Source organism: Furipterus horrens, unplaced genomic scaffold (assembly GCF_987537825.1).
Source record: "Furipterus horrens unplaced genomic scaffold, mFurHor1.1.pri manual_scaffold_1, whole genome shotgun sequence".
NCBI classification, from domain to species: domain Eukaryota; kingdom Metazoa; phylum Chordata; class Mammalia; order Chiroptera; family Furipteridae; genus Furipterus; species Furipterus horrens.
The window spans coordinates 2,494,587-2,519,163 of NW_028327171.1; the positions used below are offsets into that span (position 1 = coordinate 2,494,587).

Genomic DNA, 24,577 nt, shown 5'->3' on the forward strand with positions numbered 1-24,577 from the left:
GCGCCGGGCGTTGCCAACGGCTTTGTTCTGGGTTGTCCAGGGCCCGTGACAAGCTGTCCCGGGGCAGCAGCTGGTCGTTGGGAATCTTGTCTCGTTGGCATTGCTTTATTTTGATATGCAGCCTATACAAACAGCAAGGGAGACGGTGTGTGTAGCTTTGTTAATACAGGGCGCACGATCAGAGGGAAAGTTTTAACTCCCACTTTCCCTGGTAAATGGTGGTTGAATTTCAATAACCAAAATAAAGTGACTGTGATCAGTTGTGTTCCTTGGCAGGTAGAGTAAATATTCTTATTCTTTCAGTAACTCATTACGTTTATCAAGGCTCTTGTCTTAATCAGAACGCTCCATCTACTGTGCGGTTAGGGACCGGAGGGTGAACATGCCAGACAAAGCACTGTGTGGTGACAGAGCCTGGCCGGGCTCCCGGAGCCGGTCTAAAGGGCCGTGGGCCCCAGGAAGGGACTCAGCCCCAGACCGCTGTTGGGACACTTACTCGTTGGGGAGAAAGGCGTCCTGCGTTGTGGGGCGCGCGTCCAGCATGGACAGAGAGAGGCAGCCGTGCCTGGAGGGAGGTTTGGTGGCAGGAGGCTCCGCACAGGGGCGGCCTCTCGGCAGAGGTGAATGGGATGGGGAAGGGGGGTTTGAATTGCCACTGTAATTTCTTTTTAAAGAAAACTCTAAAGGAAATCAGCAAAATATTAATATTTGTGTGTGTTCAGTGTGGGCGTTGGGTGTCCGCTTTTGTGTGGAATATTCTGTGACCATTGGGACAGGGAGCACGAGCGTAGTGTCCGACGGGGACCCGTAGTCTTCCCAGTGTGGCCCCGCCCGACGTGGCCCAGGGACAGGGTGTGCCCTCTGGGGTCCTCCAGGGCCACCTGCATTGCTCGTTTTCCTCAGAGAAGAGAGTACAAGCTGCATGAGCCCCCCTTTGCCCCGGGTTTCCCTGCCGCATGTCCTCCTGCCAGGAGAGCCGGGGCTGCTGCGCGGCCCAGGACGAGAGGGGGTCCCGGGGCTCCGCGGGTTTGTGTCACCATTAATCGCTGACATTGCATGACCAAAACTCTTCCGTGTGCAAATGAGACCTTTTGCTCTGTTTTAAGGGCTCTGGAACTGCTGGGAAAACAGGGAGTTTAGGAAAAAAGCCTGGTAAGTTACAAACCCCGATGCTTCTTTTTCAATGTTTCGGATGTAATTGGTAGTTGCTTCCGGTTTTGGTTCTTAGGGCCAGGAGCCTAAAAAACCACAAAGGGATCTTTCCAAAAAGTGGTTGGAGTTGACCCTTTCCTTGGGCTCTACTAATAATGTATCCACGGTTACGTCACATGGCTGTGGCTTCCCACGTGGGGACTGGGGACGTCACCGGGCAGCATGTCCCCTTGGGTGGGACGTCATAAGATTCGGGGTCAGCTGCTGTTCGGCCGTGGCCTTGTTGGGCTCAGGAAGCCTTGTCCTTCCCAACAGCCCGTCCAGTCCCAGGCCGTCAGTGGCGGGCCCCAGAAGAGCAGCGGGTATTACCAGTATGTAGGCCCCGTTAGTTCTGAGGCCAGTGGGTGGTGGTCCTCAGGTCCTCGCTGGAGGTACAAACTCATCGTCACTAGTCACCCCTCTGAATTCAAAGCGCTCTATTAATAGAAGCATGAAAAAGAGAAGAAAGAAGCAGATGTGACATCATAGCGTTTGTACGGCACAGCTTCCTCATCTCGGTCATTTGGGGACACTGTAGGGTGAACGAGTGCCCGCTGTGGGTCTGTGTGGGGCTCAGCTCCAAGTGGCCTTACCTGGCAGGGAAAGGCGGGGCTTCAGGTTGTCTTAGGGCTTTCGTCAGACCACCTGGAGCAGACCTCCGCTTTCACTGGGAAGAGTCTGAAGTTTGAATCGTCACTCCACAGCGTCCAGATGGGCCTAACTGCACTGACACCAGGAAGCTGCTCAGGGACACGAGAGGCAGAAAGGGCTCTCCGGGCAGGTCGCTGGTACGCGTGCCAGGCCCTTGGAGCAGCAGGGACGTCTGAGGCCAAATAGGCCACTGACCTGGACTTCCTCCAGACTGGAGCCAGTCCCCGGGGAGGCTGGGGCCAGGTCGCATCCCCAGCCCAGATTTCCAGCCGGAGCTCTCGGCAGAGCCGAGGCATCTGTGCTCTGGGCTCATTCTCGCTCCCCTGAGCTCTGAAGCATCTGGCAGGCCCCGGCCTGCACCCAGACAGCCTGGTGCTCCTGGCGTGGCGGCCAGCCGACTGCAGACCAGGGTCGTGGGGTTGCTTGTGTGCCTCTAGAGAAGGAGCAAATGCTGTCACCGGACGGGGCCTTTTCACCCTTAAAAAAAATCCTCACCCAAGGGTATATTTTTTAAATTGACTTTAGAGAGTGAGGAAGGAGGGAGGGGGAGAGAAACATCCATGTGAGAGAGAAACATCGATCCGTTGCCTCCCGTGTGCACCCTGACCGGGGACTGAACCCATAACCTTTTGGCGAATGGGATGGTGCTCCAACTGAGCCACACGGCCGGGGCTCACGCCTCCCTCTCTCCCTCCCTCCCTCCTTTCCTCACTATGGTGGGAGGGAGTGTGGAGAAAGCTTCTGGAAGTTCAGAAAGCAGTCGCGTGGATGCGCCAGAACCCCACCAGCGGAGCCTTCGCGCGCTCGGCCTGTCCCAGTGGACGTGAGTTCTCAGAGCCTGGTCTGTGATGCTGCTGGAATTTTTCCCAGGACGCTTTTAACAGTCAGGAAAAGTACAGACCTGTTTACATATTTTTCTGTGCTGAATTATTTTTGCATAAAATTCCCACCTTTACCCCAGGATCCTCCTTTAACTCAAGATAAAAATCAGTAAACCTGCATTAACATGATTCCTGCCAGAGACTCGGGACCCACCCTCAGAACGGGAGCCCCAGAGCCTGGCTTTGGGGGGCGGGGCGGGGCGGGGCGGGGTGGGGGTGAGTCTGGACTAGCTGCAGTTAACTCCGCTGGTGCCCCGCTCCCCAGGGTGTCTAAGAGATGCTTTCTCTTTCCACTGCCTTCCTTGAGTCACTTACCCACCCATGCGTGGGCTGTGGGGCAGGGCCGGCGGTGGGGGGGTGAATGAGGCCCACCCGTTGGCGTGGGGTGCTCATGGCGGTGGGGGAGGGGCTGGGGTCAGAGGGGCGGGCAGTGTGTGGAGGGAAGGCGCTCAGTTCTGAAGGATGGTGCGCGGTCCTCGAGCGGCTGGGACCACGCGTGCCGCGTGTGCGGCGGTGGTCGTGGCGGGGGGCAGTCAAGTGAGCCTCCGTCACCTAGGAGGAAACGGGCCAGCGGGGCGGCTTTGAGGGTGCTGCCCTGTGAGCCTGGGGGGTGGCGTCTTCCGAGCACGCCCGTCCCCTGGCTGGCGCAGCGCACCACGGTGTTTGATCGTGTTTTCCAGAAATCGCCCAGGTCATCGCCTCCTACACGGCCACCGGGCCCGAGCAGCTCACCCTGGCCCCCGGTCAGCTGATTTTGATCCGGAAAAAGAGCCCAGGTGGATGGTGGGAAGGAGAGCTGCAGGTGCGTGTCTTTCCTGTTGTTTGAAGTTCTCCGTCCAGAGTAAAATGTGCAGAATCTCTGAGGGGCTGTTTCGTGCTAAAGTAACCCTGCGTTTGATAGCGAGAGCCAGCCAGGAGCAGAATCCTGACACTAAGGGTGCCTCTGAAGATGCGTCCAAATCTGCTGGATTGTGGAGTCAGACAGTGAGGGCCACGGCGGCGAGAGCTCCCGACGGGGGCCGCCTGCCCAGGGCCACCCCTCGGGGTCCCGGTGCTGTGGAAGCGGGGCTTTCCATCATGGCCTTGTGAGGTCTGGTAGCAGGTCTCTGTGTGTTCAAAGCTGCAGCTGCATCTCACGGGGGTTTCAGTCCCTGCGCACGCGTGTGTGTGAGCTATTCTGATCTCTGCTTGGGGTGCAGTGACGGGGTAACCACAGCACTGCTCCCGGGCCAGACTAGCCTCCCATCGCGTAGAGCAGGGTCATGACAGCAGGTCTTGGCTCACCGACTTGGTCAGAAGTCCCTCCCGGGCATCCACTCCCCCTTCCCACCAGCACTGGCAGGTGAACCCTCAGTAACAGGACCTTGTGTTGACTTAGGTCAAAGCGAAGGACGGGGAATGGCACTGAAAAGTGTGGCTGTGGTCATCAAGTAGGCCTGGTGGTTTTTGAGAACAGTGTCACGTTTAGACTCCTTGTGTCCTATGCGTACTGCGTGTTAAGTGCGGTTGTCTGTTATCCGTAAAAAGAGCACGCATGTGAGGGTGCATCTTGGCTTCCACGGACCAGCCTGCCACCTTGAGACTGTCACCTGACTTCCCCGAGCCTCACTTTCTTTGTCTGGGAAGCGGGAACGGTCAGACCCTCTCCTGGAACTGCAGAGGAACGCGCGTAAGGTGCCTGGCAGGGCCCAGCTCAGGAAAAGCTCCCAATAAATGTTAGCGCTGCTGTTATGGTTCCTCAGATCCGCACACACCGCCGCCATTAGTTACAGCCTGACGTGACCCGGTAGTAACAGCGAAGAGCTGCCGTCCCGCGAGCGGGGTCCCATCCCGTGCGCACTGCTTCGTACTCTGAGCTGGGACCCCACCGTCCAGCCCGGGGCCCTGCTGAGCCCCGACGCCGCTGCCTGGGTCTGACCGCAGGGCGCGCGGCTCACGCCCCGGCCGGCCGCGGCGTCCGCTGCCCTGTCGTTTGCCTGCTGTCCACGGCGCCCTTGTGGAAGCGCTCCTACAGCGCAGCCTGCACTGTGAGAGAACAGGAGCCTTTTCCACATTCAGATACAGTGTTTTCTTTATCAGGCACGTGGGAAAAAGCGCCAGATAGGCTGGTTCCCTGCGAATTACGTAAAACTTTTAAGCCCCGGGACGAGCAAAATCACTCCAACCGAGCCAGCGAAGCCCGCGGCGTCCCCGGCAGGTAAGCGGTGTGCCCTCCCTGCTCGCAGGTGGCCTGCGGGTCACGTTCGTCCCTCCGTCTCCTGGGGCAGCGGCGTGGGTTGTTGTCCGCATCAGCTGGAAGGGCTCCTTGTGCCCAGCGGCCGCGGCGTGGGATGTGTTTTCCCGAGCGCCGAGTGTCTGAGCAGGTCTGCACGCACGGGCGCCGCAGGGCCCTCGCCGCGGCTGCCTCCCGATGGGGCAGCGGGGGCCGCGGGGTCAGGCCCGGCTTCTCTCTTGGTTTCCTTGCAGCTCTTTAAACTAGACTTGGGCTGGAGGTGAGGGGGCAAAAAGGGACCCCTAAATGTAAATGGCTGGGGTCTAAAGAGGTCAGCAAGGTGAGCAGGAGGCCCCCAGGGGTGCGCTGGCTGCCATGTGCTGAGAGTGGATACTGCCCCTGTGATGCTCCCTGGGGCCCGAGGGGCCCTGCTCGCTGCGCAGGGGGCTGCTCGCACTTCCCTGCAGGACGGGAGGGACGGAGGGCTCCGCAGCAGCGGGGGGGCGCTGTTCTCTGAAGGAAGAGACCAAATTCCATGCTTCGGTGACGTTTGCAATGGGGGGGGGGGGGAGCAGATTTCTGCTTTGGGCCTTTGAGCCGCCAGTTCTTGGGTGGCACTTGAGGAAAATGCAGAATTTTCATTCCAGCACCTGAGGTTAAATGTGTGCGTTGCGCATCCCCAGGGAAATGAGTTTAAAGCTTGGCAGCCTTGGCAAGCAGCGGAGGGCTGGCAAACGTTGTGACGGATGCCCGGCCCCAGCTGGGCCCCTCGAGCTGTGCTCTGCGTGGGCAGCGGGGGCGGCACCAGCCGGGCCTGGGCTCCCTTAGGGCGGCCCGGCCGTGACCCCTTTGTCAGGCTGGTTGAAACCCACAGGAATAATGTGCTGAGGCGATTGAATTAGCTGGAAAATGTGAAAATCCCAGCCCTCCATGGAAACCGGTAATGAGAGTAATTGAAGGTGCAGCCTACGTCTGCCGCTTCCCTGGAGTGTGGGAGCCCAGGAGGGTCTGTGGGATGTGAGCCGGGAAACTGGTTCTCGACTGTGGGGACTCCTTTCTTTTAGACAGAATCTTGAGGCGCAAATATGCAACAGGATAAAACACTTGATTTTACTTTTCACTAAGATTTGGGATTTTTGGAGGTCAAATGATCATTACCTTCCACCTCAAAAAAAAGAAAAGCTGTCCCAAAGTCCCCACGATGCACAGCTGGCCCATGCAGCTGGCCTGCCTCTCGGAGCCGGCGTTTTGAAGGCACCGCTGCTCTCAGATAGAAATGACTCCATGACAGCGTTCGGTGGTCGCTGTGAATTTCCTGCTGACCCGTAACCATGAAAAGAGGAAGCTGTTGTAAGAACTAAAGCCTCGTGTGACGTTTTTGCCAGCGTCTCGGTTTTCACTCCCCCGTCTCCCTTTCTGCCCACGCTGCACAAAGCCCGTGGGCGCTCCCCTGCTCGGTGCTGTGCGCCCCGGCGAGGACCGAGGCCCCGCGCGAGCGCGTCTGCCGGCCCGCGGGGCCCGTGCTCACCCGGCCCCGTCTCCCGCAGTGTGCCAGGTGATCGGGATGTACGACTACACCGCGCAGAATGACGACGAGCTGGCCTTCAGCAAGGGCCAGCTCATCAACGTCCTCAACAGGGAGGACCCCGACTGGTGGAAAGGAGAGGCCAGCGGACAAGTGGGGCTCTTCCCATCCAATTACGTGAAGCTGACCACGGACACGGACCCGAGCCAGCAATGTAAGTGCCCGGGGGCCCCGCGGCCCGTCCTCTGCGCGCGCGCGCGGTCAGACATGCAGCATTGCTCTGATTCTGCCGAGCTCCGTTTGCAGAACGTAGCGCTAGACCCCTGCTGCACTCGGTCTCTTTGAAGACTTCCGCAGTGCGCAGCCTGACCTCGTGGGGTTGTTCTGTCCGTTCCTCTGTGGCATGCCCCCTCCCCTGCCCCCGTCCTTTTTTTTAAACCATTTGGCACCGTGCTGTGTGCATGCCTGACTCATTTTCCTAGCTTGAATTTTGCTCATTGTTTTGTTTTGCTTATGTGTTGTTTTCCTCCTTTTTCTAGGAATCATATGTTGTCCATCCCCCCCTCAGGCTTGAAAGTCCTCAAAGAGACCCACTATCCCATATCACTGCCCAGAGGGATGCTGGGAGATGCAGCCTTGATCATGTGACTTCCAGCATGATCACCTCCTGCCTTCTGAGTAGAAGAACTCGCTGCAAAGCGGTTTACCTCATTTTCCGTAGTTGCATGGGATGGCAATGTGGAGTTATCACCTGCAGAGGCCGAAGCAAAAATTACAAAAACACACAGGGTAGTGGGTCCTTTTGTGGCTTTCCCGGTGACTCAAATTGACCGCCCCCCCACCTTTGCACAGGTGCTTTTACTAGTTTTAAAATTATTTTTAAATATATATTTTAGCCTTTTAATAAAATAAATAAATAAATTACTTCTTTGCTATTTTGGTTTTGCAAAAAGACCCACTATCAAGGAATGCTGCATGTGCTATTAAAAATGTTCCAATTGTCCATAAATCTGAGACTTGATGTATTTCTTCATTTTGCCCAGTGTTACCAACCCGATTGTGTAGTCGGGGTTGTCCCCTGCTAGCGGAGGGCCAAGGAGTCGGGATACCTGTTGAAGGGCGTGTAGAGCCAGCCCAGTTAAACCGAAGGTGTTTGTGCGTGTTTGTGTGTTTCCGATGTACCTCGCTGAGCATGTAATGATACATCCTGTACGTAAGAAATCAGCCCCTCCCACGGCAAAAGTTCCTACCTTGTACGATGCGCTGATCATATCGCAGGAACTTTATTCTGCACAGCGACCTTGTAGCCACATGAGAAGGCTCCTGGGTTTTGGTTCAGTCTCAGATTTATCTCGTTGAGTTGGTGTTTTCTGTTTGGGTTTTAAATTTTGCGTGTTTTCATACCATCAGTCAGTAGACAATACCATGAGGTTGTTCTGAACAGCAATATATACACAATCTCTTCTCCGTCTCTGTTACATGGAGTTTCCTTCCCGTTACTTTTCATGGAATGACTTATTTTGAACAAGTAATTTTCTTGACAAGAAAGAATGTATAGAAGTCTCCCTGCAATTAATTTCCAGTGTTTACATTTTTTTAACTAGACTGTGGACTTTCTACAGATTAACATGAAATGGGGCTCATGGTCTGTGAACGTGGTAGAGGTACTAGAGCTGAAGCCTCGTGTGTCTTTTAAACACTAGTTGGAAACTCTCGATAAAGTGCCCATTGCTGGCAGCACGGGGACGGGGCGGGGAGCCCAGCTCGGGCCAGCAGCTCTAGTGAGACTTTCTAACCTGCAGTGACCTGGTTTCCATCTCTCCCTTTGGAGACCCCGGGCTGGCTGTGTGGTGGCCCTCCCCCCGGGCCCCCACGTGCTGCGGGGGTGCTGCTCCTCCATGCTCACCTGCGCTTCCGTATTTCCATGGATACGAATGTAAAATATATAAATATATAAACCTGCGGCTTTAACAACTGTAATTCAACTTTTGAATTAGTTACATGTATAGCTAATTAAATTCTTCATATAAAAGTTAGATGAAATGTCTCTGTGTCCTTGATGTCGGAACCTGGCAGTGGTGAGGGGGACCCAAACAGACTAGGTGCCCGCTGGTGGCCTGTCACCACCTGTCCCGTGCTGGTGACGACCTTTGCTCTTTGAGATACAGATACCACGAGAGCCTCATGGAGGTGTCTCCGCGCGGCGCTCCCTCCCCCCGGCTGCCGCCCTCCCTGGTCGCCGTGTGAGCTGCCGCCCGGCCCGGCGCTTTCGGTGTGCAGTACCCAGAGGTGTGATCAGACTCGGTGCAGAACGTTTGCCTGAGAGCTGGATCATGCTCAGGGTCTGTGGACCATCCGGAAACGGTGCCGTAAAGACGGGGACGTTCACCTCTTCCACGTGTTCACCCTCGCCTCCTCCTCGCACACGCCAGGACTGTCACGTTTGCGGACGTGCGCCAGTGCACGCGGTCGTGAAACCGCCACATGAGCTTCACTCGTCTGTCCTCCACTGCCGCTCAGCAGAGAAGATGATTTTCTTCGTCAGTAAGCAGATATTTGGGGGCGGGGATACACAGGTTGGACGCCCCACCGGGTCTGGGGTGAGGGTGATGGTCAGTCAGTAGAGACAGGGTCCCTGCCCTCATGGAGCTCAGGTTTAGGGAATGAACCGGCAGAGACTGTATCCGTGTACGTGCTGTGTGCACGCGGTAAGGAGATGTGTCCAGACGCGAGGCAGCGCTGAGTGGCCCTCCGGGGCGTGTGCAGGGCGGGAAGTGTGGGGAGGGTTAGGGGACCCTCCCAGGAGCGGGGGACAGGGGACGTTTGAGCTGAGACCTGCAGGACAGGCAGGAGCCCAGTGAAGCCGGGAAAGGGAGCGGCTGTCGTGAGTGGAGATGTCATGCGGAGGCCAGGGCTGGGCAGAGACCTCACTGTCCCCACCTGCTCCCTGTGGAGTGCTGATGGAGGCCCCAGCCCCACCTCTCGCAGGGGGCCCTGCCGCTTTGTGAGCCAGTGTCACCTCTCCAGCCTTGCGTTGGACCCGAAGGGACACCGGTGTTAGGCGGGCAGCATGTCTCACGCTCTGCACAACGATTCCGATGACACCCTCGCGGGAGAGCATCGCTCCCGCCTTCCCTCTGGGCTCGCGCCGCTAAGCTGACACAGGTTGTCCCTGGGAACTGCCCTTCCCCCCCCTGAAGTCTTCCTCCTGCATCGGACAGTAGCGTCACCATCAGAGCTGGGGCCTCCAACCAGAGAGAAGTGCCCAGGTGTCGCCAGTATCGGGGCTGGGAAGCCCTGGCCTCACCTCTGGCCGCTGCGGTTAGTGTTCACCTGGTGGCCCACAGCCGGGAAGGCTGGCCCGTTGGCGGGGTGGTTCGGTAACCGCTGTCGAGAAAACCTAGTTGCTTAGTAAGTGCGCACCGTCTGTCTGCAGCATAAAAAGTGTCCCAGAGCCTTTGCTTTATATTTTAAACTTGATCTTATTCTTCTTGGTTATTCTTTGTGCGCCCTGCAGTTTGGTCTAGTTAAACGGCTTTAGTCACGTTATCAGAGAACCTGGTATAAAAGGGAGAGGAAGCATCTTCTAATTCAGTTACTGGGTAGCTCCTCTGGCCCCAGTGTTTAAAGATGTTCGTGTTCCTTTTAAAATTTTTTAGCTGTTTGTTAATAAATTGGTCATTGAATCAATTAATTTCGTAGCCCGTACCGATGTGTCTGTGGGAACGCACTGCGGCCGCACGTCGGGGCACGGTGCGGCCTCAGTGGCGGGGGGACAGACGAGGGCAGCGTGAGTGCCCCCCCCCCCGGCAGTTCGCACGCAGGTGGAGCCTGGACGGGGGCAGGAGAGGCGGAGGCCCGGCCCAGGCTGCCTCTGGCCAGATGTGTCTGGGAGACGCGGGTCTAAATCAGGAATTCGTTCCTCTGGGAAGTCAGAGCGTCACACTGGACAGGGATGGCGGGAAGTGGCGTCCGCCCGCTTCGGGAAGGGACCCGGCGGAGCAGACTCCCGTGGGGCGCGGTCCCCGGGTTCCCTCCTCCTCTGAGCCAGCAGCGGGAAGACCCTCGAAGCAGCCGGTGAGCCGTTTGAAATCACCGGTTCTCCTGCTTCTTACCAAAAACACCACGGTCTCGTGCTGTGCAGACCGATGTGCCAAGGGACCGCCTGGCACACGGGTTACGCGGGCCACGTGACCGAGGACTGCAGGGCCCAGGTCTCAGCTCGTCCGTCGTCCTCGGGGAGGACACTGGAAGGCTCTCCCATCGCCCCTTTAGAGGTGGGCTCCCCGAAGTGCAGTGTCCCAGGAGGGGCTGCTCCCGCAGTTCCCTGCTCTTTGGACCGCGGATGCTGGGACATTGCTGTTGTGGTCCGGCCAGGGCTCCCCTCCAGTGGGGCCTGGGGGACCCTCTCAGGTCCCGGTCGCAGAATGGGCCGAACACCTCGGTCCTGCTTCCTGGCAAATTGAAAGTCATTCCAAGGGAACGTGAACTTTTTTTTTTTTTTTTCCTTCGAGCAAAAATTGAGTCAGTCCTGTTCATTCTTTTTAGTTTCAAAAAGTCCCAAGAGAATTTTTATAGAAGCGATGTTAAATGCCAGCAGCCCCCGACCCCCCAAATGCACAGAAAACGTAGCCCCTTCTTCAAGAAACCTGATTTTTGCATCTGGTAGGATAAGGGGACAGAATGAGGTCAAAGTCACCACGGCCCAGGGTGACTCTTCACTTCGGCGGGTTCTCTGGTTTTTCTCTAAGAACGGGCCCCGCGTGACAGCCCGGCTCCCAGAGTGTGTCCTGCGGCTACTCTGCGCGGGAGTTTTCCGGGTGTGGCAGAAAGGGGCCGCTCTTTAAATGGGACACTCTCCAGACATTTTTCAGTGAGATACGTTGAGTCACAAAAACTTCAGGTTCTGTTTGTGAAAAATGAGAATCCGCTATAAAATCTTGTCAGCGCGACTCGCTGCTGAGCCGCCGTGTTGGCGTTGCTGACGGGCAGCGGGGCCGGGAAGAGACGGACAGACGGGGGGGGGGCGGGTTTGCAGGCCACTGCAGCGCCTGCGTGTGGTGACAGCAGGTTGAGTGGTGAGGTCGCAGTGGCGCCGGCAGGCCGGTAACTGTCACTCCATAGAAGATTCTGACTGAGGCGCCAGCTGCCGCTCCCGCCTGGCACGTGGAGTCTGTGGGACGACCAAGCCGAAAAGAGGAAGTGCGGTGTCAGCCATCGCGATTTTTAAGTTGGACAGACGTCCTCGGGTGGAGTGTCTCCTGGCTGGCCCGGGACGGGAAGACGCTTCGATCTGCTGATTTCCATCAAGAAAGCCGGCCCACCCTGTGGTCACAGCTCGATTTCCCTTCCCAGCCCCACGCTGCCCCCCGCCGGGCCCGTCACGCACAATCACGCACCCTGATCCTCTGCGCTGTGTTGCAGGTCCCACCAGGAGAGTTTGGGGGGTCTTGGGGGACAGTATTGCAGCCCGGCCCTAGGCACAGGTGCTCCCCGCAGGTTGGTGCGTGCAGTCCACATCTCGGGGAACGGTGGGAAGTGGCCCTGTGCTTTGGAGCCGAGAACACGGAGGGCCTGGGAGCCCCAGCGCTGTCCTCAACGCAGCCCCGAGCCCCCGGCCAGACCTCACATGTGTGCCGGGCCGCCACCGCCTCCGGTCCTCCGTGACTGCCTCCTGCTGCTTGCGGGCGTGGCAGCTGGAGCTGCTGGGAAGAGCCCAGCACTGCGCTGCCCGTCCCCAGCTCACAGCTCAGGAGCCATCGGCGCCTCCCCCTTCCGTCCCTCTCACCTCGAGGGCAGGCGGGTTCTCCAAGGGCCCAGGCCCACCAGCGGCGCCCTCGCGCAGGACCAGCCTGTCGCTGTAGCCTCTCGGTCCTCATTCCTGCCTCTCCCAGAAACACATGATGCACAGCTTCTCCGCACGTTCACTGTCAGGCTTGCCTCCGTGTCCCTTGGAAATTTGGGACATTTTATCTTCCTGTAAGGGGAGCAGCGTGGGGTGGGGATGGGGTGGACACGGTCTCCCCGGGCCTCAGGCCGGGGGGCAGAACAGGTGACGGGGGAGCAGGCGTCAAGTCCAGCCCTGCCGCTTACCAGTTGCGTGACGCTGGGCAAGGCCCGTAACCTCCCCGCTTAGTGTCCCCATCGACGGGGGGGGGAGAGCAGCGCGTGTTGTCGCTGCTGGAGGGGGTGGTGTTCGTGCCTGCGGGCGAGCATCATGGCGCCCACTTCCCCGGCTTCCTGCTTCCTCCTGTGGGACCCGACCGCTCGCTGGCTGTGTGCGTCTTAGGACCTTGCAAAAAACATGCTCTTGCAGACTGGGGGCTTCAGAGGGAAGGGGGGGCAGCTTCCCCAACGCGGCCACACAGCTCGGCCACATGTGCACAGATGGCTCGGGGCCTGCTCGCCTGTCCGCCAGGCCCGCCCCGTGCGGGAGCAGCGGCCTTTTCAGCCCCTCCCGGGCTCCCGGAACGCGCCCGGCACTCCGGACTTACGGCTGCGGCCAGGTCTGCAGCCCCCGGGGTGGGGAGGGCCTGGCTGGCGGTGGGGGGGCCTGTGGAGCGAGCGGGATGTGCCCGGTTCGGAGTGTCGGGCCCATGGCGGCGGGTGCTGACCCGCGTGGCCCTCCCCAAACCTGCGGCACCCCGCGCTGACCCACTGGGCCCTTTGTTCTCACCGCCGCGCTCTGCAGCCTTGTGTTCTCTTGCCAGCAAAGATGGGAACGCTCAGCCCCTAAATGTGCCAGAAGCTCGCTTTTGTTTGTCCTTTTTTTATTCAAGCAACCGTGCATGTGCCGCTGTGGGGTGTCCCCAAAGCACCGTCTCCGGAGCAGCCACCCCCAGCTCGCTTGGAGACGGGAGGTGCCCTCTCTCCAGCCCCCCTGTGCACACCCCGAGGTGCCTCACAGTCCAGAGCGTCGGGCCTTGCATGCTTCTGCTCTGTTGGCCAGGCGTCCACCCCAGCAGAGAGGCAGAGCCTGGATGCCCTCTCCTCCCTGCGCCATCGCCTTGGAGTTCAGAGACCCCCACGGTCTGAATCCTCGGTAACAGCCCCCACTGATGTGATCTCTGGTGGGAACCTCCATCTGGGCCCCCCCACACACCGCCCCCATGCTGTGTCAAAGGCTTGGTCATCACTGAGACCAGGAGGGCACAGCTTGCCCATGTTACCCGGCGACCAGCTGCAGTTGGTTCCCGAGAGTGGGGGCTGAGAGACAGGGAGCTGGGGGGCAGGGCTGCGCTGAGCGCTCCCCGGAACTTGTAGGAGCGGGGGCAGGGGGGCCACCAGAGCAGACGTAAGCAGATCCTCTCAGCTAGTGGGTGAAATGGGACAGAGTGACTGAGGGACAGGCTGCGGCAGGGGCTGGCCCGGGAAGGCCCCTCGGGAGCGGTGACGTGGCCTGGAGGCGACCCGACGGCCGAGCAGGAGGAGCGGGTGTGCAGAGACCAGGGGACGCGGCTCCAGGCCCGGGGAGCAGCGAGGAGAGGCCCCCGGAAGGAGTTTCTCTGCCCCTCCCGTAAGGACGCCCCGCGCTCCGGGCCAGTCTGTCCTCCAGCCCCTCTGCGCCCCGCGGGCAGAGAGGGTCTCCAAAACCGGCTGCTCCCGCTGGAAACCAGCCAGGGGTTCCGGTCCTCGTGGGGTACAGAGCTAGATCCCATCGTGGACCCGCAGGTCCCTGCTTGCCCACCCCCCCCAGCCCATCCGCAGACCCTCCCCCTCACGAGTGTGCCCAGCGGTTACTTCCTATGGAAGCCGTCCCCAGCCACGACCTGCCTTTCTGACCAAAAGGTGGCGACTGTCATCTAAAAACCTTCCTGGTTTCTAGCACTGAAACGTGTGGCAGGTGCAGATGCCGGGGGTGGGGACGCTGATGCTTGCGGAGGTGGCAGCCCCCGCTGAGTGCCTCACGGGGCTGGTCTCCAGCACCTCGGCCCACTTCCGAGTCACGGGGGTGACCGGGTCCTGCTGCCCCGGGGACCTCCACGGGCCCTCTGGAGAACGGCCTCCTCTGGCCTCCACGCCCCTTGATGGGAAGGCCACTCTACTCGCCGGCCCCACTGCGGTGTCCAGGCCCCGCACGGTTGGGGGACGTGCAGGGGAGCAGAAAGCGTGACCGTGGAGCGTGTTTTTGTGCTGGGGATCCGTGACACGGCCCCCGGAGCCTTGTCCTCCTCCAGAGCTGCACGGCCGGTGGGAGGCGGCGCGTCGGCTCAGGTCCTCGGAACCCCACCTTCCTGCTGGGTGAGCCAGCCAGACCTGCCCTCTGTCCCCAGGGGTCTGTGTCAAGCTGAATGCCCGCTGCGAATGCCCTCTGTCTTCCCCACCTCTGCCCGCCCACCCTCACCCCCCTTCTCTGCCGCTGTCCCGTTCTGTTGACGGCAGTGACCCCGGTCTTTGTTCAAGTCCTAGTTACTCGTCATACATAAATCTGGGTGGACAGACTGGTCCCCAGACACGTGGGTACTCACTGCCCTAATTCACCTGTGAGCTTGGGGCAAGGCCAGACCGCACGCAGCCCTACGCAGGGATAGCGCCGTAACCGACATCATGGCCCGTCAGCACCTCCTTGGGTAGCTCTTTATTCCCCGGCACCCAGTCTCCCCACCGGATTACACACTGGAGGGCAGAGTCTGCCTGTCGCCCAGGGTCCTTTTCTGTGGTGGCTGCTCAGGAAGCGTTGGTGGCCGACAGCCCTGGGCCGCTCTCTTGTTCCGCAGGCTTGCTCCTTCCTTCCCGAAGCGGCTGCGAGGGAAAGAACACATCCCGGTGGCCCGTCTCCCCGCCGCGTGTGGCCGGGTCCCCTGCACAGACCCTAGAACAGGAAATGAGCTTATTCATCCTGGAATTATCGGTCATCATTGTCATCACCACCCTAACCATGATCTACAGAGGCCCATGTTTCATGTCCCGTCTTCTCCCCCGGCAACAAGCTCCGGGACAGCGGGGGCCGGCACAGCTGCGCAGGTGCTGAAGAGCAGGAATGGTCAGGGGCTCAGGTCGTCTCTTGCGTTCCAATGGGGTCAGTGCGCCAAGTTCGGAGAGACCCCAGGGAACCGGGCCTAGATCCTGGTGAAGAAATTTCCAGTACCTCCAGAATTCACTGGCCCCTCTGGCCCCCAGAGCTGGGCGAGCTTCCAGAGCTTCCTGTGGGCTGGCACCACCGGGACTGGCCCGCCAGGGGGCATTTTTAGGGGTGACCCAGTCTGGAAGCCCTGAACATCCCTGGGCCCCAGGAAGACGTGCGTCCTCAGCCAGGTCTTGCAGGAAAGCGTCCAGAGGATTGCTTTCCTGTGGCTTCCCAGACCACGAGTGGACGTTTGACTCCTGGACGTCACCGTGCGTCTCCGGCCTCCACGGTTCCATCCATGAAATGAAGGTGTTGAGTGGAGTGACTTTTGAGCCCTGGCCCTGGAGCTGAGGGTCAGCGGGTGACCGTGTGGCCTCCAGGAACTGGGCATCACACTCCTTTGAACGAGTCACCCGAGCAACCTGCATCACGGATGCGGCTCAGTGGCAGCGGCCCCCGCCCCTCGTGCTGCATGTGCCTGGACAGGTGTGTTTCTGCACCTCGCCCCATTTACCCAGGCACCCTGATTTCTAGGCAGTCTCCCCGACTCGCCATGGGGGGGGGGGTACACATAGCAGAACCACCTGGGAGCCTGGCAAATTACAGACACCTGCTAGCACCCTGGCCGGTTGGATTTGATTGGTCCTGGGTACAGGAGGGACATTGGCTTTAAAAAAAATCTCCTTAGGTGGTTCCGACGTGCAGCCGAACTCGAGGGCCACGGCCCAGGTCCCCCCTCCACGCAGCGGCCACAGCGCGGCCGGAACCGTCCCTGGCTCTGCAGCCCAAGGCGCAGAATCAGCTGCCTCCTCCGCACCGGACCTCAGCACGAGCCTGTCACGGACATAAGGCCTTAAAGGAGGTCACTGAGACGCGGCCATCGGACTGGCCCCGAATCCCACCTGCACGGTGTCCTCGAAAGTAGAGGAGGCCTGAGCAGCCCCCGGGCAGGATCCCGAGCAGGGAGGACACCTGTGAGGACGCAGCCATCGGCCGCCTGCCAGCGCCTCCGTCTCGGGCTTCCAGCCCCGGGGTGGAGACACTGAGCCTCTGCGGGCTGAGCGCCCGGATGGCGGGACTGGGTCGCAGCGGCCCGAGCCGCCGGCCGCGCCCCCTTCCCGGTGAGGCGGGAGCCCTGGGGTCCGCTGCGGCCGCCACGTATCAGCTGAGACTGGCAAGTTCCAGAGCCTCCCCTGCCTCCGTTTCTGTGTCTGCTCAGTGAGGAATGGCGTAGGGACCGGAGGTGAGGATTCTGAGTTCACACGCGGACAGAGCTCGGAGCCGGTGGGCCACCGCAGCGTCCGGCATGACCTTCCCTGCCTCCCGGTGTCGACGTCGGGACTGCCCACGCCTGTGGCGGGTTGCCGTGGGTTTATCTGGGCCAAACCCGCCGACAGCCGCTGGGAACAAGACCTCGGGAGCTCCCAAGAACGAGTTCTGCAGTTTCCTGCGTGCCCTTGGCACTCCCGAGGGGACGTGAGGACGGTTCTGGGAGGGTGGGAGAAAGCAGGGTCGGGATTGGCTGCAGGAGAGGCAACGAGGTCCCGCACCCTCCTGAGGCCGGTCTTGTCTTGGGGGGCGTTACTCCCGCCACTCCCAGGTGGGGGACCCACGCGCATGAACAACGGGCCCTGGGTGTGCCTGCCCTGCGTGGCCTGCTGGTTAGGAGCTTATGATTCATGACAGCACCCCCTGTTGCCCTGCGTCTGCTTCCCCCCCACCCCCCCGGTTCTGGGCTCCCTGCACCCCGTTCTGGTCCCTTTCTTCTGATGCCCCCTCCGCTTGGATCCCTCACCGCCCCTGCCCAGCTCAGATTCTCCCTGTTCTGGGAAATATCCCAGCGCCCCTGGTCGGAACCCCTGCCCCCTCCCCTGTATTCCAACAGACATGCTGGTACTTCTGACACCCCAGTCTCCCTTGCATGCCCAGAGGGTTCATTTGTGACGGCAGCAAGGGGACCTGCGGCCCCACAGGGCGCAGCGCGCTTAGAGCGGAAGCGCAGGGAGAGGGGAACGGCCCGTAAACGCAGCGCAGAGGACTCACGGCTGCGCCTGCGGGCGCCAGACCCGCGCCAGACGTGGGCGTCTGCTGGAGCCCGCGAGTAACACGCCTGCAGTGAAATAAATGACTGCCATCCACAGGGGAGGGAAACGGAGGATCTACCCTGAGGAGCTTCGTTCTCGCTGCTTCTGGGTTATTCAGCTGCCGGGCAGCCCACGGAGGCTGGGTCCTCCTTCCTGGGAGAAAGCGAAGCTGAGCGGGGAGCCGCGTTGGCGTTTTTAGTTTCTGGGTGGTGACGGAGCGCCACTGAGTGGAGGCCCCAGGCTCGGGCCCGGGGGGTCCCTGACACAGGCAGTGGGTGCCGGGCTCACTGGCTTCTTGAGCCACCCCCATCCCCAGCCCCCAGCCCCCCAGTCCCCAGCCCACAGCCCCCCAACCCCCCAGCCACAAAGATCCAGGCTTTTCAGGGCCGTGCGACTCTGAGGTCTCAGGACTGAGAGGAAGGTGCCCGCGATCCGGCCAGGGTCAGAGTGTGGACGGAGCAAATGCCTGAGCCGTCAGTAGCCAAGGCTCCCGGAGGACCGAGGACCCGTGCTGCCTCAGTCACCACCAGATCTCAGCCCCCAGTGCAGTCGGTGGCTGTCACAGCGGGAATGCGCAGTCCTCAGCTTAGAGAATGGGGCTTCCAGACATCAGTCCCAAGGTGAGGACAAAGTGCTGCGGCCAAAGGACTTCCTTTATGTCACATCTACTGTGGGCCTCACCTGCCTGTCCTACGTGACAGGCTACCTCCTGGGGGCCCAGCTGCCGGGGGCCCCGAGGGCAGCAGTTACACTGAGCTCCCAGGGTGCTGCAGGACAACCTTGGGGGACTCCCCTGGCAGGAGAGACCAGGGCCCTGAGGCTCGTTTCCTACAGTCAGGCCAGCCCTGCCAAAGCCTTCAGTGTGGACTCGGCTCCAGGAGCCAGTGTCCTGCTGGCCCCGGGCCATGTAGCCTGAGGATGGGGCTGACTGTTCCCGGAGGTGGAGGCACATTCTCTCCTGTAAAGATAAAGAGCTGTCACCTGAGCTGCTTCTTGCTCGTTGGTGCCCAGCTGTCTCCTCTGGCCCCTCTGTCGTCTCTGCCCTTCCCACAGCACTTCTGCATTTGCCTGCATGGGGCCCCACGTCCCGGGTGGGATCCACAGGAAACCCGGCACAAGTCAGACCTCACGACAGAGCCCTCCGCCCTCGGGACCACCGTCCGGACAGCTCACAGGCCGCCTCCTTCTTGCTTGCTGTTTTAAATCTAACTTTCCTGTTCAGTCCCCCTGAGGGCTGTGAGTTTCCTTGAGGACAAGGACATTATCTTGTTTCTTTCTGTGTCTCTTGAACTTCGTAGGAACTCGATAAATAATTATTGTCCAACTTATTGTATATTTTGGCCCTTTCGTAAGAGGAACGCGGCCTCTTTATTTGCTTTGCCTGGTGGCCAGCTTGCTGTGGGGCGGCTTGGTTTTCAGGATTATGGTCCTTTTTGGGAAAGAAAATAGAATGGAATGGGGGTCAGAGAGGGACGACACTTTTTTATCTTAAATACTTCTGTATTCTTTGAACTTCCAAGAAGCATGCATTCACGTGTTAATTTGTAACAAAGCCATTTGCATAGATTACGCTGTTCATATAAACACTGTCCCATTGAGGGGACAAGATGGCCTTCTGGGGTAAGGTTTTCCCATACTTTTCTCCAGTGCCCCGGACTCAAACGTTTTCCAAGGGGCACTGCGGCCCTCCCGTTTCGTAAGTGTGCCTCACTGTACACAACCCGGGGTCATCTGTAACCGCCTGGAGGCGTTTGGCAGTGTGATCTCAGCTGTGGCGGCTGCAGTCAGTTATCAGAATCCCTGCGCCCCTGAGCTGCCCGGGGAAAGTTACTCGCTACACTCCATCCTCTTGCTGTTCTCTGGGAGCAGGAGCCGGCAACCACGTTTACCCTGCTTCCCAAGGGGGAGACGGGCCCGCCTCTACCCTGAAGAAAACTGTTCACCCTGCTCTGAATGATGAAGTTTTAAACGCTCTTGTTTTTCTAAATACTCTACTTTCAAAGGAAGGATCTTTTTTAGTTCAGAGTGCCTGTTTCGAATCTTTAATGGTTCTCTCGGTCTGGCATGTACCAGCAAGAATTTTACAAACAACGGCCTACGGGTCAGTGCAGCAGCTGAGACGATTCCGAGCCAACACCAGTGGTTCACGACACGGAGACAGATCTCCCCAGAAAATCGTTGCTTTTCACTGTGTTCTGGGTGGTGACCCTGTCTGCAGGCTGACAGGCAGGGGCACCTGATGGGGACAGGCAGCCCACACGCACCAGGACCGCGCTGCGCACCTTGGCTCCATCGGCTCTGCCCGGCCTGCCAGGGAGATGGCCGTGCAGCCTCCCTGTGCCCCTGCCCCGCGGCGGGCAGCAGACCACAAGTCGCCCTGCACGGCCCTGGCACCCGGGCTTCTTGAACAAGTGGTCTGAGTCCAGCCTGGACCTTCTGCTCTGGCTCCGGCTCTGAGCTGCTTCAAAATGGCGCCGCGGAAAACTTGGAGATGAAGAATTTCTCAAACTCAGAGCAGGCCAGGTCCCGCCATCCCCCTCACAGGCCCTGGGTTCCTCGGTCATTCTAAGTGTGTCTTCTGGTCCCCCGTACCGTCCTTGCTGCAGAATGGGGCCCGGGGCTGGGTGGGATGTCACTTTCCAGTAGCGCAGCTGTTTCTCCATGGAATGCTGTTGGCATCTGGGGCGGCAAACCCTCTGTCCTGTACACTGCGGGCCACCTGGTCCCGCCCACCAAACTCCAGCCGGCAGCTCTAGTTGCTCTGGCCCCGAGGAACCCATTCTCGCCCTGGCTCCAGGAGGTAGCAGCACCACCTTGAACCTGGGGGGCAGCAGCACCTTCATGGGGGGACACGGTACCATCTTCGTTCGGGGGGCAATTACATCACGAGCCCGCAGATGCAGCCCAGCGAGCGCCAGGCCCGTGGCGGGCGTCGGTAACTACCTGTCTGTCGATGAAGGAAAGCGTGAGACCCACGAGCAAGCCTGAGGAGGGCCCGCGAACCCTATAAAATTGCGTGCAAACCGTGTGCGCTGTGTGCGTCGTACACGGCCTTCCGGGGGCGGGCGCAGAGCATCCATGGGGCCTCCAGGGCAAACAGCGGCCTACGAGGACGGTGGGAAGACAGGGCCAGCTGGCGTCCCGTCTAGCGTGACCCCGGGGTCCCCGCAGGCCTCTGCGCTCAGGGCGCGGGGGGGTGGGCAGACCCGCAGCCAGTTCCTCGTAACCAAGGGCCGCTTTCCGCCCTGGAACAGCCTCCGCGTCCCGGCCCGTGGGCGGAGTAGCTGGGACGCGCAGGGAGAACAGCAGGCTCCGGGCAGCTCCCGCATGGGCGGCCCCCTAACGCGAGCAGAGACGCTGGTCGCGGGGCCCAGCTTCCCGTCGGCCGAGCACACGGGACACACAGACGTGGCTGCAGGGACGAGCGAGCAGCCCCGACTCGCTCCCTTCGCGAGAGCGCATTGCTGATGCCGTTGTTTTGATAAAGCGCCGCCGAGGCCCCGCGGCCGGCAGAGCAGCCCGGCTGAGCTGACGGCTGAGCGCGGGCGCGCGGGCGGGGTACACCCGCAGGCCTCCGCGGGGCTTCGTGCTCCGCTCGTGGCCGGGACTCTGAACGAGGGCTCGGGTGGGTGGGCGTGGGAGGCGTTCACAGGATGACGTCCCATTCGTGCTGCTTTTCCGGCCTCCACCAGCCTGTCCCGGGGTTGTCCTGCCTCGGGACCAGAAGCCGCGGGCGGCATCCAGAAGGGGCATCCAGCCAGGGGCCGGGGCGCCGCGAGGGCTGGATGCACCTCGGCTCAGAGTTCGTCTCCAGCTCAGTGAGGCGTTGGCCAAGAGCTCTGTGATGTCATTCACCCAGGGGGACCGTTCTGTTTGCAGAAGGGCCCAGCACACAGACCCCATACCTCCCTCCTGAGCCCAGATACCTCCCTCAGGGGAAGGTGGGAACTCGGAGGAGCCCTGATAGGCCCGAGGAGGTGCCTCAAGCTTCAGTGCGCCTGCAGCCATTGTCTGGAGAACACAGTAAATCACCGTTTCCGAGAGTCTGTTCATCAGGCGCTGGTGGATGTGCGTTTCTAACACGCTGCTGATGCTGACGCCGTGGGTCCCCGACACACTGTGCTCTGGGAACCCCCGATTCCAGCGAGGGTTTGCACACTGTGCTCCATCGCGGCCCCTTGTGGGGAGAAAGAATAAGAACCACCAGTGAATGGGACTCGCGTGCCCATCCCCACCACCACGCAGAACACCTTCCAGCCTATCTTACAAATGTGATTTCTGGGTTAAATGAAGAACCTCTGATAGAAGGGAGGGGGCGGCCACTGGCCTGGAAGAGGGTCACCTGAGAACCGAGCCTCCCGCCCCCATTCCAGTGGGCGCCTCCCGGGGCAGCCTCTGCCAATAACCGAAACCTCCAATAACCAGCCGAGTGAGCAGAGGCTGGGGGGGCAGGTGCTGCCTCACCCCAGCTCAGGCCGCCGAGCCTTGGCCTTGGGCGTCCTGCTCGCAGCTGCCTGCAGGCTCGCTGCCCAGCTGCCACGGGCGTGGGGCAGTGCCCTGGTCCCCGAGAGCTTACCGAGCACGGGGTGGCCCCCAGGCCCCCCGGGAGCTGAGGTGTAGGACCACCTTATCCCCCCCGTGTTGGAGGGTAGCACCCAGCATCTGGAGTCCAAGTGTCAGCGAGTGATTCTTGGCTTCTGCACACCCGGCTGAGAGACCTCCCGAGAGTCAGCCTCCCGAAGCCTCCATTTCTTCCTGCAGGGGAAGTGAGTGTAGTCTCTGCGTGAGTGTTAACCACAGCTGCTAACGCTCCTTGTTCCAGGCGTGGCAGCTGTGAGCCCTCGGGGATTGTGGGCCGGCCGTCACCAAGTCTCTCTCAACTCGATTTCAGTGGTTTCGATGAGGCAGCAGTGAGCCGCCTGTATCAGTCGGCTACAGCTGCTGTGACAAACGACCCCAGGCTGGGTGGCCCAGGACAACAGAACTGAATTCCTCACCGTTCTGGAGGTGGGAAGTCCACAGTCAAGGTGTCGGCAGGGTCATGTGCCTCTGAAGGCTGCGGGGAAGAACTGGCCCCAGGCCCTTCTCTCTCCGCTCCTGCCGCTGCCGGCAGTCCTTGGCGTCCTTGGCTCGTGGATGCAGCACGCGTGTCTCCCCCCATTGTCGCATGGCGTCCCTTCTGTCTGTCTCTGCCCCATCTTCTTTTTAAAAATAATTCTGTAAATCTTTTATTTTATTTTTAGAGAGAGAGGAAGAGGGAGTGAATGAAAGAGAGAGAGACATCGATTTGTTGTTCCACTTATTCACGCATTCTTTGGCTGCGTCTTGTGTGTGCTCTGACTGGGGGTGGAACCCGCAACCTTGGCGCATCGGAATGACGCTCTAACCAACCGAGCCACCAGCCAGGGCCTGGCTTGTCTTCTTATAAGGACACAAGTCACACTAGAGAGGGACCCACACTAACTGAGTATGACTTCGGCTTAATTCGATGACCGCTGCAGAGACCCTATTTCCAAATAAGGTCACATTCACAAGTACCAGGGGTTAGCTCTTGAAGCTCTTTGGGGGGTCAGCCCCCAACACCGCCAAGAATGAGGCCACAGAATGAGGCCCTGTGGCTGCTGGGCCCTCCTCACTGTGCAGCCACGTGGGCGCCCCAGACCCGGCTGACTTGTCCCCACGGTTGTCTGTTGCAGGGTGTTCAGACCTACATCTCTTGGACATGTTGACCCCAACTGAAAGGAAGAGACAAGGATACATCCACGAGCTCATCGTCACAGAGGAGAATTATGTCAATGACCTGCAGCTGGTCACCGAGGTAACAGCAGCTGTGGGTGCTGGGGGCGGGGCACTGGTAAGGGGTGGGGACAGGAGGGGCCCCTGCCCAGGGGACCTGGGTCCTGATTCCGAGCCGGAGGGGCTTTCGGATGTTGGGGGCGCATCTGGATGGTAAAGCGCCCAGGAGAGTCTATCCCAAGAGAAGGTGGCTAATGTCTCGGCCGTGGCCAACGCTGAGTCCTACTCACGGAGTGGCTGAGGTCACCTGTGCCAAGGAGCAGATGAGTCCGCACAGAGCCCTGTGGGCAGAGACCCCCACTGGTCGATGCCACAGGCTGGCCTCTGAAAACTGCCGCTCCCTCGAGCCATGCCCGGGGCTGCGTCTCGCCCCTGTGAAAGTCTGCTTCCTCTCAGGTCCCCACGCACCCGCTGTCCTGGCTGTATCCTCATCCTGCCTCTCCTCCCGGGCAGCCCGTGAAGGGCCAGCCTTGGCGGCTCTGTCATGAAGGCCGGGAAGGGGCAGAGTAGGGAGCCCGCTGTCCGGGAAGCCTTTTGTCTGTGCTCCGGGTCTGCAGAGCAGGATGCCAGGGCCACTGCCCTGGAGGAGAACTGTGACAGCTTAGACACTCCTCTCCCCACGCCAGCCCCTTGGCCCTCATGGCTGTGAATCCACCTCCTCTCAGTCTTAACGGCCGGGAGAGTCGGGACTCAAGACCCAGTGTTGACCGAGGACCGGGGCAGGATGGCTGCAGGCCCACAGCAAACCGCGAACACAGAGAAAGCATCGCAGCAAATTAGAAAACGGTGCCCCTTTCCCAAGAGATGTGACTGCCCCTAAGTATACAGCCCGGGATGTGCATGCCACCCCTTAGAGGGCTTCTCTGTGCGGCAGTCTGGTATGCGGCAGGTCCAGCGTTGGCTCAAGGACTCATGAGGAACAGGGGCCCCGGGTTTACTCAAAGCGACACTGTCCCCATCCCCAAGGAGCCTTTGGGAGAGCGGCTTCCTGGCCGGCCGGGGACCACCCGTGGGTGGGCGGGGCCTCCCGTGCGCTCAGCTGAGACCTGCAGTTCACTATGCAGCGGGGCAGAGCTCGGGCGGCGTCCACGTCCCCGAGCCCGGAGAGCGGCTGCCACCCCGCGCTGGCCCCGGCCCGGCCCAGGCCGAGGCCACAGCAATGCAGCACGT

The 24,577-nt window shown here is 60.2% G+C and overlaps 1 protein-coding gene across 1 annotated transcript in view; it reads left to right on the forward strand.

Annotated features, from left to right (window-relative positions):
- Positions 1-24,577, forward strand: part of ITSN1 (intersectin 1) — a 159,404-nt gene that overhangs the window by 116,007 nt on the left and 18,820 nt on the right. The window contains exons 25-29 of the mRNA XM_090271503.1: positions 1,107-1,152; positions 3,404-3,525; positions 4,803-4,920; positions 6,483-6,674; positions 23,308-23,429. Coding sequence (XP_090127629.1) covers positions 1,107-1,152; positions 3,404-3,525; positions 4,803-4,920; positions 6,483-6,674; positions 23,308-23,429 — 600 coding nt within the window. The remainder of the gene's footprint in view (positions 1-1,106; positions 1,153-3,403; positions 3,526-4,802; positions 4,921-6,482; positions 6,675-23,307; positions 23,430-24,577) is intronic.